The sequence below is a fragment of the Nicotiana attenuata genome, unplaced genomic scaffold (assembly GCF_001879085.1).
Source record: "Nicotiana attenuata strain UT unplaced genomic scaffold, NIATTr2, whole genome shotgun sequence".
NCBI classification, from domain to species: domain Eukaryota; kingdom Viridiplantae; phylum Streptophyta; class Magnoliopsida; order Solanales; family Solanaceae; genus Nicotiana; species Nicotiana attenuata.
The window spans coordinates 467,935-480,954 of NW_017670269.1; the positions used below are offsets into that span (position 1 = coordinate 467,935).

The window sequence follows — 13,020 nt, forward strand, 5'->3', positions numbered from 1 at the left end:
CTGAATGGATTTCTACCAAATTCTGAAACACCTTAAATAAGGAAAAAACCAGTTCGGGGTACAATTATTTGATGTATAGCACATGCATAATCGGCACTATACCCATATGAATTATTGGTGGGTAAGTTAAGTGCAGATGAATTATTGGTGGGGCCAAATTAAATGCGATGAATAACCGCGATATATATAAAATAGTGCCCATCTTCTTTTTACCTATTATGATCGCTTGAGTCCAAAAAAATTACAATTAGGTTTCGGACTCCCAACTATTGGGGTTCAAGTCAGGTATTCAACATAATTAAAAATTTTACCTTATATATATTTGATAGCATAAATATTTTTTTGATACAAGCAGAGCATTTAAAAGTATTTTTACATAACACTTCATACTAATTGAAATTTAAAAAATTTGAAAATAAGCTAGTTTAATATATTCGATAATATAAATTAAACTCATATTTAACTTGGTGGATGACTCTTAGCAGATTATTTTTTCATATTCTTAGCAGATTGATTGCTTATAAACATGATGATTATGCTTAAATTAAAGAAAGATTTATCGCAAGTCCGGCTGATGGACCCCGCAGATTAAGAAACGCATTTAAGAAACCTTGTGCACTTGGTAGTAATTTTAACACATTGCGTACACAATCTTCCAATATGTGGGACCCAATCAAACTCAACCCCCCCAAACGGATAAAGCTAGCTGAAAAAGAAAGCCCGCACTGGACCCCACCGAAACCCCGCGCCCTCTCTTATCTCATCCCTCCAAAGCACTGAACCAAACCTAATTTCCTCACACGTGTTTCCAATCCGTTGGTTCGGACTCTGGTTCGGTTGTACGCTTCTCTACTTCTTCTAGTACTTGTTTTCTGCCACTTTCCAGTACTTCTTACTCTCATCTTCTCCCTTTTACACGAAGAGTGATCATTAAGATGATCAAGGCTTCAAGGTTCAACTTTTACTTCTTTTTTAATTGAATTTATTCTTTCAAGAAATATAATTCATAATCTGATGTAGAGTTGATCATCTGCTGTTGATTTTTTTTTCTTTCTATTATTTCTATCATATGCTGTTAATATAAATATGAACAATTTCCCGCTTCGGGAGTTGGAATAGTGAGGGAATATAATCGTTGTGTGAGTTTTGCTCTAATATTGTGGTCTTTCGGTTAGTTGTAATATGATTTCTTTAAATTTTATTCGTTTTCACGATTTTTTCTGTTAGTTTCGATGGAATTCCGTGTTCTTTGCGTTCCTGACTTGCGCTTAGTATGTATTTTTAGGTGAATATACAATAATTTTTTCTACTATTTTTAACTGTATAGTGTTCCTTATTAATTAACTGGATTTTAGTCCACGAAGTACGTTTTCCTTTTTTTTTTTTTTGCTACTTATTTTTTTGGGTGATGTTTCCTTCTGGATTAATCATCTGACTGCGAGGTATTGTCCCTTTTCAAAAATCTAAAATAGAAGGTAACACAAAAAAAAAAAGGGAAAGAAAGAGTTCAATCCACACTGAGGAGTGTTGTTGCCTCCAATGTTTTGAGAATTTCCTGAACAGGTTTTAAAATAGAGTTCAATCCACACTTAAAAATCTTTTATGGTATTGGGTGATTGAAAAAGTTTGCGACTTGCTTATATTTTTACTCATTATTAGCGGCTTTGTGAACGGGTATGATACTTCGCTTCGCCCTATGCTTTCATATATAACTATTTGAACTGATGTTTCATAAAAGTTAGAAGTATTTCATGAATGGTAAAAAAATTTCTTAAAAAAATATTGTGGTTGTACCATTTTCTTCTTTTTAGTGTGTATGGGAGGTTTTGCCAGAGAGAGAGAGAGAGAGAGACGAAGTAGTACCATACATTTTTTTGAGGTGTTGGATATGGCCACCCTTTTCCTTTTTAGAAGATGCTTCCTGCTTCACAAGTTTCCAAATAAGCAGCTAGTTGCTTTTATGTGGTATAATAAAACTTCGGACTCAACATATATGGTTATTTTGCTGTTACCCTCGATGGTCTGATTACTCTAAGGTTCTTCTTTGTGTTCTGTGAGAATGCAGCTTTAGTTTGGTTTCCTTGCTTCTTTGGCATTTTCTATGGTTGTAGCTCTTGGGATCCTCCTCCATTGTTGTGCCATCATGTACACTATTACTGAACAAGGATCATATTTCGTGAAGTCCTTGAAAGCTATTTGTCTGTTTTAGGTACTTCTAGTGTGGGAAATAAAATTCCTGCATTATATCAGTAAAAGATAAAACAGGAAGAATAGGTCCCCTGTTTTGGCAAATAGTCCTGCAGTCACTTCAATAAGTTTTTCACTGTTCGTTCTTGTTTAGACATGTTCCCCAGTATCCTTCAAAATTGTACAGTTTCATCATATGTTGGCGCCTGTATCTGTATATGCAAATAGTAATATGCTGGCGTCGTAGCCTTTTTTTTTCTTTACGTATGGATGCTCTAAAGATGTCAAAGATTTCATCATGCGCGTGTGGACATTCTTTCCCTTAGGATGTGCACGATTTTGTCATCATCCTGCAGCGGATTATATGACTGTTTTTTGCCTTATTGATTCACAATCACGTCTCCAATAATTTCTAGTTTAAGCCTACGTCTTTGATGTGTTCATATATATGTTAATGACCTTTTAAGTGATTAATTCACTTGCATTACTAGAAAGGTCTCTGGAGATCAGTCTAAGGCTTTCATGGTTTTGTTTGCTCGCAGGGTGTAGTGGTGGAGGGCACCCAGAATTTAGAGGACCCCATGGCTTGCCGCTTCAGCTATGATTTGCAGTTTTGCTGACATAAAGAAAGTTGAACACTGTATCAGATGGGAGGAGCATGTTCTAGGAAGCGTGACCAGCAGGTCAATGATGAAAGTATACATAGAGGAGTTTCTGGACGATATTCCAAAAGTGCAAGTTCAAAATGGTTGGGAACTTCATTTTCTAGAGGAGCAGATGCTAAACAGGGAAATGGAAAATACCCATCTCTCATGGAATTGTGTATTCGTAGAATCTGTGAAGTATGTCCTCCCTTTAGAATGCTTTAGCAGGTGAATACACTACTGACCTCTATTTTGCAAACTGATTTCTCCTGCATTTTTGCTGCAGGACATTGATAAATACAATACCTTCTCTGCATTGCCTAGGGACATAAGTCAACAGATCTTTGATGAATTGGTTGGCGCACAGCATCTTACCGATGTCTCTCTTGAAGCTTTTAGAGATTGTGCTCTTCAGGTAACTTCATTCCTATTCGTTAATAAAGTAGAACAAGTAGATAAGGGGTATTGTAGCAGCTGATTCATTTATGTGATTTTGAGGTCAGCCAAACTCTTGATGAAGCGATTTTCGCATTACAGGATCTTAATATGGGAGAATATCCTGGTCTAAACGACCATTGGATGGATGTCATCTCTTCACAGGGTCCATCTCTACTTTCCCTAGACGTGTCTGGATCTGATGTCTCAGATTCTGGACTGACTAATCTCAAAGACTGCAAAAATCTGCAAGCACTAAATCTTAATTATTGTGACCAGATTACAGACCGTGGAGTGGAAAATATAAGTGGTAAATATTCTTTCCCCTCTTATGTGCTGTCTTACTGGAGGAATGTATCTAAGTCGTCTAAACATTCATAGCACAACCCCTTTAGCAGTGATGGGGTTAGAAAAGGAAGTGAGCAAATTTAAATGGCAAAAAGTTCAAGAAGGTAGGCTTAGTCCTTGAACTGCTGGATGAACTGCACTATACTATTTCCTAGTGAATCTAGTTTTGAAGGATAAACTTTAGAGGGGAAGTTTGTTTTTTACCTTGTATTTTTCCATAGTAATACTACTGGCTACTTTTTAAGCTGCATGATACATAGAACAAATTTCTCTAAAAAACAAATTTTAAAAACAATGTTTGGGGTTTTATCTAGGTTTGATTTTAAAGTTGTGTTTTCTTTGGAATTGTTCGATGATAGAAGTTTCCTTTATTCATTTGGTTTTTAATTCTCTACTGCTTCTTTACAAATATAATAATATATGTGCAAATTTTTTGAGATACTATGATCCAACTTAACCCCCCCAAAATTCCAATATTCCCTTCCATTCTGTATTTGTGGTAGTTGCTAAATACGCAATGATTTCAGGTCTATCGAACTTGACTACTCTGAGTATTAGGAGAAACAATATACTTACTGCTCAAGGGATGAGTGCGTTGGCTGGGTTAATTAACTTGGTGAAGTTAGATTTGGAGAGGTGCCCAAAAATTCACGGTGGTATGGTTCATCTTAAAGGTTTGTTCTTCTCCCTAATGGTGCTTAACTGTCTGTAGTTCGTACAGCACCCTTTACAGTTTCAAGCTTGAAAAGCCGAAAGTTCTGTTGCAGTTATACTCTCCATGAAAAGTTTGTTGTCTTAATTTGGCTGTCGAAATTCTTGCGTCCAAGTCTATGAATGGCTAAACTCCCGTATGACCTCATTCTTTTAGCACAAGTCATTTCTCTGTGTATAGGTGGATCAGATAGGAATTTTAGAGAAGAATCTGTAACCAGTTGTGTATATATCTTGGTGTATTGGAGTCTCCCATTTATCGATTAATAAATTATCGTTACTGATTTGGAAAAAAGCTTTTTGTTCTTTATATATGATGATTGATATTGACTGACATGATGGTGGTAATATGAAATTGATGATGTTAGCTTTCTACATGTTTTCTTATGGAACTCGCAAGAATCTGCTCCCGGGATTGTACTTTTAAACTTGTTCTGATGTTTCTGGTTTCCTCTAGTATAATCTGTAATGTGGCATTTTGATTTCTTTATGAGCTGATATATTACTCTCTCTCTCTCTCTCTCTCTCTCTCTCTCTCTCTCTATATATATATATATATATATATATATATATATANTATATATATATATATATATATATATATATATATATATATATATATATATATATATATATATATATTGATGAAGTAATTTTATTGAAGTGGCAAAATCTCCCTGTACAAGAAGTAACCTACCCTAGAGTATGGTTTTCCAAATTGCACCGAATACTCTATATACAGTTAGTATAGTTAATTTTAGCAAAACCATGATTTTCTGCCCCCATTGTCTTCTGTGCATAAATGTACTGAACTTGATCCAAGGATTTTTATTCGTGGCAGGTCTAACCAAGCTTGAATCTCTTAATATCAATTGCTGCAACTGCATCACGGATTCGGATATGAAGCCTCTTGCGGGTATGTCTGCCTTGTTCTACTATTCAGATAGCCTCGTATCTGTATATTGGAAAAACCATAAATAAGAAAGCAATTAACTTGGGGAAAGAATTGAAAAAGAGGAAGGGAGAAATGAATCCTTAAGATGTGGCCTGCTGTTACTGAAAGATTGATGATTATTTGAATTTAGAGGCTTTAGTTATCGAACTGAAAGACATGAGCCTCTTTCCATTGTAAATCACAATCAGTTGCTTATGTTGAAGGTTACTAATGCGATTGACACCTTTTATCCCTGCATATGCGTCTATCGAAATGGAAAAAAGAACAGGTCTCTAGCTATGCAAGTTTCTTATGGATAGGTCTTCTATTTGTGTTCAAGACAGGAACAGCAAGGATTTAGGAAAATTGGAATATGAATTGTATGGGAATGTTTGTATTGTTTTCTCCTACTAGTCTCTTAGTTTCCCTGCTGTAGATCTGGTTTTGAAATGCTAATAATATTCTTTCTTTATTATCCATATAAGTGATAGTAGAATAGTAGTTTTGATATTTCTCCTCAACTGTTATGATTTGTTTAATGGAGTATTCATTTCTTTCGACAGAATGATAACAAATTATTTGGGGATACTGCTTGAGTCCCTCCTAGATGTTCCATGTCATATTCTTTTGGTAGATATCTCATATCTTTGCAATTACACAAGAAATAGTGTGCTGACAATATTGAACCCCCTAGGGTGGTCTAGTGGTCAGTGAAGTGAGTTCAAACCTTGGGGATCGGGGTTCAAATTCCACTAGAAACAAAGAAATATTAGGTTATTTCTTCCCATATGCCTAAGCCTTGGTGGCAGTTACCACGTATTAGTACCCTGTGGAATAGTCTTGTACAAAATTGTGCGCATGCTGAATTTTGCTCTCATAATTTTCACAAAATTACTTAATATGACACATCATGCACGGAAAGTTGAATTTCAATGAGATAGAGGATAGTTGGCGTCTTTTCACTTGTTGTGCTGAAATGTTCTGTTCATATTTTGTTTGTGATAAAGTTGTTTTATGTTTGTATTTCAGGCCTGACAAATCTGAAAGTGTTGCAAATTTCATCCAGTAAGGTCACAGATTATGGTGTTACTTTTCTGAAAGGTACATATTCTGCCATGTTGAGTACTGTTGGTTGTCGCCTTATATCCCACAGTCCCACACCTTTACTAGATGGATATGACAGAGGGATGTCCTTTTCTCTCAATTAGCAGTTCTGGACCTGCAAGGCCACCTGATTATTACCCCATTAGGTTTGGGATTTAAGGTATTTTTAAGTGAGATTTTGGAGTTGGGTCTTGGCTATTGAACTGGCTAATGTTTGGACCTCATTAAGTGCTTTAATCGAAGGTAATACCTATTTACGAGATGGTTGGAACCCCCTTCGCAACTGATCCATAGAAGAGTTGTAATCAAGGGATTGAAAAGGGTATCTCACACACTTGATCTTAGCCAAAAGGCCGCATTACTGGTATGGAAATTGAGACCGCCTCATTTTATTTAGAGATGAGGATATCAATAGTTAACCAGCCCAGTTGCTCCGAAGTCTCTTTGAACCCACAAGGCTTTACCAGTACTCTAATTTTGTAGCACGATGAACATACAGTAGTTGATGTTTATTTTTCCAGTCTATTTAAGGGTTTCCGCTTGCTAGATAACAAATTTGAGTGGAGCCAGCCAGAGCACATCTTGTGATACATGTGTGGTATTCTGCACTTAAAAAAGTTTCTTCGTCCTTTCGTATTTATTATTGTATATAGGCTCTCGTAATGAAGCATTGTTGTTTCTTTTGTTCTTGGTCAGCTCTAGAAAAGCTTACTCTGTTGAATATGGAGGGGTGTCCTGTTACTGCAGCGTGCCTGGAGTCTCTTTCAGGTACTGTCTGTATGACATTAGATTGTACTCAAATATAGCATTCCGAGCTGTCAGTTAACTACTTGGCAATTGCAATGATTAAACCTGTTTGCTAGTCCTATCGATGTTAAAATCCAGTGATGGGGTTTTACCAAATCTGAGAGATCTCTACTTCGGGAAATGATATTTCCTTTGCCACCTTCCCATTTTTTTATTCCAGTTTTTGATGTATCTTTTTGCTGTTTTGCAGCTCTTCATGCTCTGCTATATTTAAACCTGAGCAGATGTTGTTTGACTGATGATGGGTGTGAGAAGTTGTCGAGTGAGTTTATATTTTAATTATTAATTTATTGGCTCTTATTATCTGACTTGGAAATTGGCATATCATTTCAGATCCATGAGCCATTGATGCCTTGTAATCATAATATTCGAAAATCGAAGTTAACTCGTCTACATATTTTTCATTTTTCTGTAGGTTTGCAGAGTTTGAAAGTGCTGAATTTGGGATTCAACGAGATCACAGATGCCATTCTTGTGCACCTGAAAGGTGATACTGTTTTCATATGCGTCTTTCACGTGGTTGGAATATTCCCTGCTCCTTCTAATTCTGCTGTAGCTTAGGGAGGCCTAGTGTTACATCTTGGAATAACATTCAGCGTTCCTTTTTGAGAACTTTATTCATGGTTCAGCTTTTAATGTAAATGGTGGTTGGTCACAAATGGGATAGGATGGTTTACCAAATGGTTCATGGATTAAGTCTTAGTTCTGAGTGGGGAGGTATTGTTTGGGGTTGGAATGTAGGTTGGGTTAGGGAAAAGGGGTGGGGAAATAGTGGTATTGTTGTATGCCTTGGGGGGGGGGGGGGGTAGGGGGTAAGGGCTATCATGGAGGAGATGGAAATAGGATCGATCGCGGTCCCCATTCCCTCCCTTCCTCCTGCCCCTTCTCTCTCTCACCCCCCCCCCCCCTTCTTCCATGAATCCCAAAAAATGGAGGAGGAAAGAAAAGACGAAGGGGATTGCTAGTTCGGTTCCCTTATTAGGCCAGTTAAAGATACTATCTTACGAACTTGAGTTGACTAGCATGGGGCTTTAGTTGTGGATTTTACCTCCCAAAAAGGAGACAAAAGTATGTAGTTCTGATCTTGTATATTTACTCAAGCTTTTGTCTTGCTTTGAGCAGGTTTCACAAACTTGGAGAGCTTAAACCTGGATTCATGTAGGATTAAGGATGAAGGGCTGATTAATTTGTCAGGTCAGTGTTTCACTATCAATATCAATCAAGTCTGCTTCATTCCCCTATCATTCAACTTATAAGCATCTTCCACAAATTAATTTGATAAAGGCTTTTGCTTTAATGTGTTCTAAACTAAAAAGGGAAATTGAAGGTTAACTGTGATTGCTTGCCCGGGAGAGTACTCTTAATCCCTCTCTTCTGGACAATTTTATGCCTGTGATCCTTATCTGAAAACAATTTTATGCCTTCTTATAATAGATGTCTTGACCATTTCTTTGGTCAAGATTCATTCTTAAAATTCTTCCTCGCTTTATTCTTAGGACTTGCCTATGTTTTATTTGCTAATTTCCCTCCTCTTTGGTATTCACTGTTCAGGTCTTCATCGCCTGAAGAGTTTGGAGTTATCTGACACTGAAGTTGGGAACAATGGGATCCGTCATCTCTCAGGTTTCTCTTTTGCATTGTGCATGGAGTAGAAAATTTCAACTGTATTCTGTTTGTTCTTTATTCGGCTGTAGCATTCAGAAATTCAAGAACATGGCTGGACTGGGTTTCATCCCTCTTGTGACGAGATGATTGTAATCTCACAAGTGGGGTCTAGGGAGGGTAGTGTCTATATGGACCTTACCCCTATCTTGCGAGGGTAGAGAGGTTGTTTCCAATAGACCCTCAAGGAACTGTGAAAAGGAAGCAACAAACCATAGCAGCAACAAGGTAATAGCATAACCGAATCGTACGACAAAACGAATAATAATAATGATCTAAGAATAGGAAATATAAGAATAGTACTATGCTTAAATGATGTCCGCAATAATTTAAGAGAACTCCTTGGAAACCAAGTCTGGATAAGAAATTTGGGAATAAAAACTGAATGTTCCAGATAAAGTTATTTGGTCTCGAAGCTGCAGTAAAGTTGCATGAAGCAGATTGAGAGTAGTGACAGTGGCTATTGAAATTTGAAAGTTATAACTGAGGATCTATGAATTGGTTTATTTCCTTTTAGCCCATCTAAATCCATTTCTTGAATGTTATTGCCATGGGAGTGTGAATAGATGCTAGCTCAAGGGAAAGCATTGAACTACTTTGTTTAGAGAGTTACTTTTTGCAAAGCCCCTGCGGTAATTGGATTAGTGGACTCCTACTTTGCATTTTGTGCTAATGCAATTTGTTTGTTCCTTTGTCTGTAGGATTGAGGAATCTAGACAGCTTAAATCTGTCCTTCACTGTTGTCACTGACAGTGGTCTACGGAAGCTTTGTGGTCTGTCCTCTTTGAGGTCACTCAATCTGGACGCACGCCAAATAACTGATACTGGGCTTGCAGCACTTACAAGTAAGAATTTTCCCATAAACAGTATCTTTGGTAACACTGTCGTCTCAATTTATTTTCCTCGTGAACCAAATGTCTCAAAATCGGGAAGTCGAAGAATTTTTTTAGTTGAAAGACAAATTTCTGCACTCGAAAGTCAAAACAGTTTAGAATATCCGCACACAATCAGCTACTAGCTCTGGAAAGATTGTAGCAAAATTTCTCTCAACTTTTCCAGATGAAACAAGGATCTCAATACCCTAGTCAATTTTGATCATTATCTAATGGTGCCCAACAACACACAAGCTCCCATAACCTCTCAACCCTTCCGAAAATTTCAGAAAATCCGGCCAGCAGGTAAATGGTCCCACAACCAGGAGCAGTTTCTGTTTTTTTTTTTTTTTTTTTGCGTATTCTGATTGTGGAGTGTAGAACTACGGAGTTTTGATTAATATGAATTTAACTAATCACCTCCTAAAACAAATAGGGTCTAAGACCCATAAACATCTCTCTCAAGACACATGAAGTCCAAAACATAAGTAATACCGCCCTGTCAGCTAGTCCGGTGATTAGGGCGTAGTCAATCCGCATTCTACATCTTCCAAGTCGTTGAGCTTGCGTCTCTTTTGAGTAGGTTGCGAAGTCTTGGGCATTCAAGAGTCTCTAAACTCATCTTTTGGTGGTCCATGTCATCTCCCATCTCCGGATAAAGTGTTGTATCATCTCCATATTTTCGAACTTTATTGTAAGGAGGTTGTAACCCTCGTAAGTTCCTTCCTTGATCTCTTCAAAGACATCCTTCTTCGTCAACATCAAATGCAAGTTATGGAATTCTTTGCTCGACTCCTTGTGATTGTCGTCCTTGAGGACCTTGACATCACTTGACTAGAATCCCTCTCCTTGGATATTGGTCTGGTGCCCTGGATGTTTCCGATGCGTACATCTTTCGTCTCTTTGTTTGCTATTAATTTTTACTAGTTGAATTTGAAAGCCTGGGAATGTCTTTACTTTGGTTTTTTATTTTTATTGTTTATTGTTGAAATAGGTTTTGTCGCTAGCATAATAATAATGACAAGCTAATGCTTACATATTTTACAACTCGAGTTAGCTCACTATGTGAGACCTTGTGTTACATGTAACTGGATTATGATTTCTGTTTTAGAAATGTATAATTTAGATATTAATAATTAATTTGTCCGATATGGTTCCTACAAATGCAGGCTTGACTGGGCTAACTCACTTGGACCTCTTTGGAGCTAGGATCACTGATTCTGGAACAAGCTATCTTCGACGTACGTCTGATCTGTCTCTTTTATGCAACATCTGGTGCTCCCCCTTTCGTTCAATCTGTGTAATGAAACATTTGGTCTTCCCCTCCCCCTGTCCCTCTATTCTGTCTATTCCTCTTCAGGGTCGGGGCTTTAACTATAGTCCTGTTGATGGTAATAATGTAATATGATTATGTAAGATAGTGTACTTATCAAACAAACAAAAGAAGATATGTTAACCAGTTCGTTCCTGTTGCTTGTGGCTGAGGGTGACTTGTTATTCATGTGAAACAAACATTAATCCTGATACGCCAGTGCTACTGCAGCTGTGCTACTAGATTTTCAGATTGGTCATGCCCCTGCTCTTCTTTTTGCCCTTTAAGAATCATAAAATCCCAGTTCATATGTTTACGCCTTAGAGTAATTAGAATGTGTATAGATCATCACATCATACTTCTGAGCTAATGATTATACTGATCAATCATGTTTGATGATAGATTTTAAGAATCTGCGATCTCTGGAAATCTGTGGTGGAGGTTTAACCGATGCTGGTGTAAAGAACATCAAGGACCTGACGTCCTTGACATTGCTAAATCTTTCTCAAAACAATCACCTCACAGATAAGAGCTTGGAAGCGATTTCTGGTATTGTCACATTCTTTTTGTGCTTTTTTCCCCCAGTGCGATGGCTTTCTTTTTTCTCTTTGATTTTACTAGTCTGAACAAAGGCATAGTACATTTATCTTCCGCCATCTCAAGCTTTTTTTAACGTATGCTTTTGGGCAAAGTTAGCTGAATTAGCTATTTGGCTGGGAATACTCTCCTTAATTCCTCCCTTTGTTCTTCTCAAGGAGCTTTAGCAATTGGTACACCAATTTTCTGATTTTTCTTCAAGAATTAGAACAAAATATGCATTTTCCCCCCTACCAAATAGTCTTTAAATTTGTTTGAATTTCTGAATTTTTTAATTTACTTTCGTCTGTACTGGAATGCAGGGTTGACGCAGCTGGTGTCTCTGAATGTTTCAAATTCCCGCATAACAAGTGCAGGGTTGCAACATCTGAAGCAACTCAAGAACTTGAAATCACTTACCTTGGAATCCTGCAAGGTGACTGCAAATGACATCAAGAAACTGCAGTCGACTGAGCTCCCAAATCTGGTGAACTACAGGCCGGAATAGATGGTGCAAGGATACTTTATGTTATCACCTGGTCAGTGCTGGAGAAGTGCTGTACATAGATCAGCAATAAAATGTGTCATTTGTTGAACTGTAAATAATCTGTCTGCTGAAAATTTGGTTAGATCTCATTCTTCAGTGTGTCTTGGTCTTTTCATAGTGCCACAGCATGAAGCTTTCTTTCATATTGTGTGCTTCAGTATGAAGGAAAATGTACATAAGCTTCCTTGGCACTGGATGGAGGTAAATAGGTTTTGTATATATTTGTTGTCAAACTGTTAAGAAACAGTGATGCGCTTCTGAATTGGCGTGCTGTTGTCTGGGTCCTTTTGTCGGTTCTGGCCTTCCTGGCTTAAGTATGCGTTCTGACTAAGGTTCAGATGTGGTAATGAATGATTATTCTCCTTGGCAAGTTGTGGATGCCATGAAATGCTTGGCTTTTCTATTCCCAGTGAAATCTTGCCTAAGGAACTTTGTCTGGAAGAATAATTCTGTGGACATTATGTTGTGTGATTCTCAATTCAGTCCTTGGTTGTGTATTTAAGGCCTTTCGGTCTCTAGATCATTTTGGTTGCTATATTCTAAGCAAATCTTGTATTTTCGTGCAAGCTATGGCTGTTTTATTGATATTTCAAGTGTTTGCCAAAAGCAGGGGCAGGGGATTTTTTTTTACTATTATGGAAATGGCGTGATTGCATTAGCTCACTAGTGGATTTTCAGAGGAAATATAAAGGGATTAAGTCAACTATCTTCAATTTGATATGTCGAAGTTTTATTGGCTAATGCTTAATAGTTGTCTTTAGAACTGCATCAAGAATTTTCTAAAACAATAAGGTTCCTAGGCTTCACAAGTTCAGTGTGCGACATAGTTGCTTATATAAATGAAGAGTTTTTGAAATTAGAGGATCTTTGATATTGGGGCA

At 37.3% G+C, this 13,020-nt stretch overlaps 1 protein-coding gene across 1 annotated transcript; it reads left to right on the forward strand.

The window, feature by feature from the left end:
• The first annotated feature begins 863 nt into the window (after positions 1 to 863).
• LOC109237023 (F-box/LRR-repeat protein 13) lies at positions 864 to 12,692 on the forward strand. The gene is made up of 16 exons (XM_019403266.1): positions 864 to 952; positions 2,730 to 3,029; positions 3,118 to 3,246; positions 3,369 to 3,576; positions 4,142 to 4,288; positions 5,167 to 5,241; positions 6,289 to 6,360; positions 7,060 to 7,131; positions 7,361 to 7,432; positions 7,586 to 7,657; positions 8,293 to 8,364; positions 8,722 to 8,793; positions 9,534 to 9,677; positions 10,874 to 10,945; positions 11,419 to 11,565; positions 11,916 to 12,692. The coding sequence occupies exons 2-16, from the start codon at positions 2,835 to 2,837 to the stop codon at positions 12,098 to 12,100; spliced, it is 1,734 nt and encodes a 577-aa protein (XP_019258811.1). The 5' UTR covers positions 864 to 952; positions 2,730 to 2,834; the 3' UTR covers positions 12,101 to 12,692.
• The last annotated feature ends 328 nt before the right edge of the window (positions 12,693 to 13,020 follow it).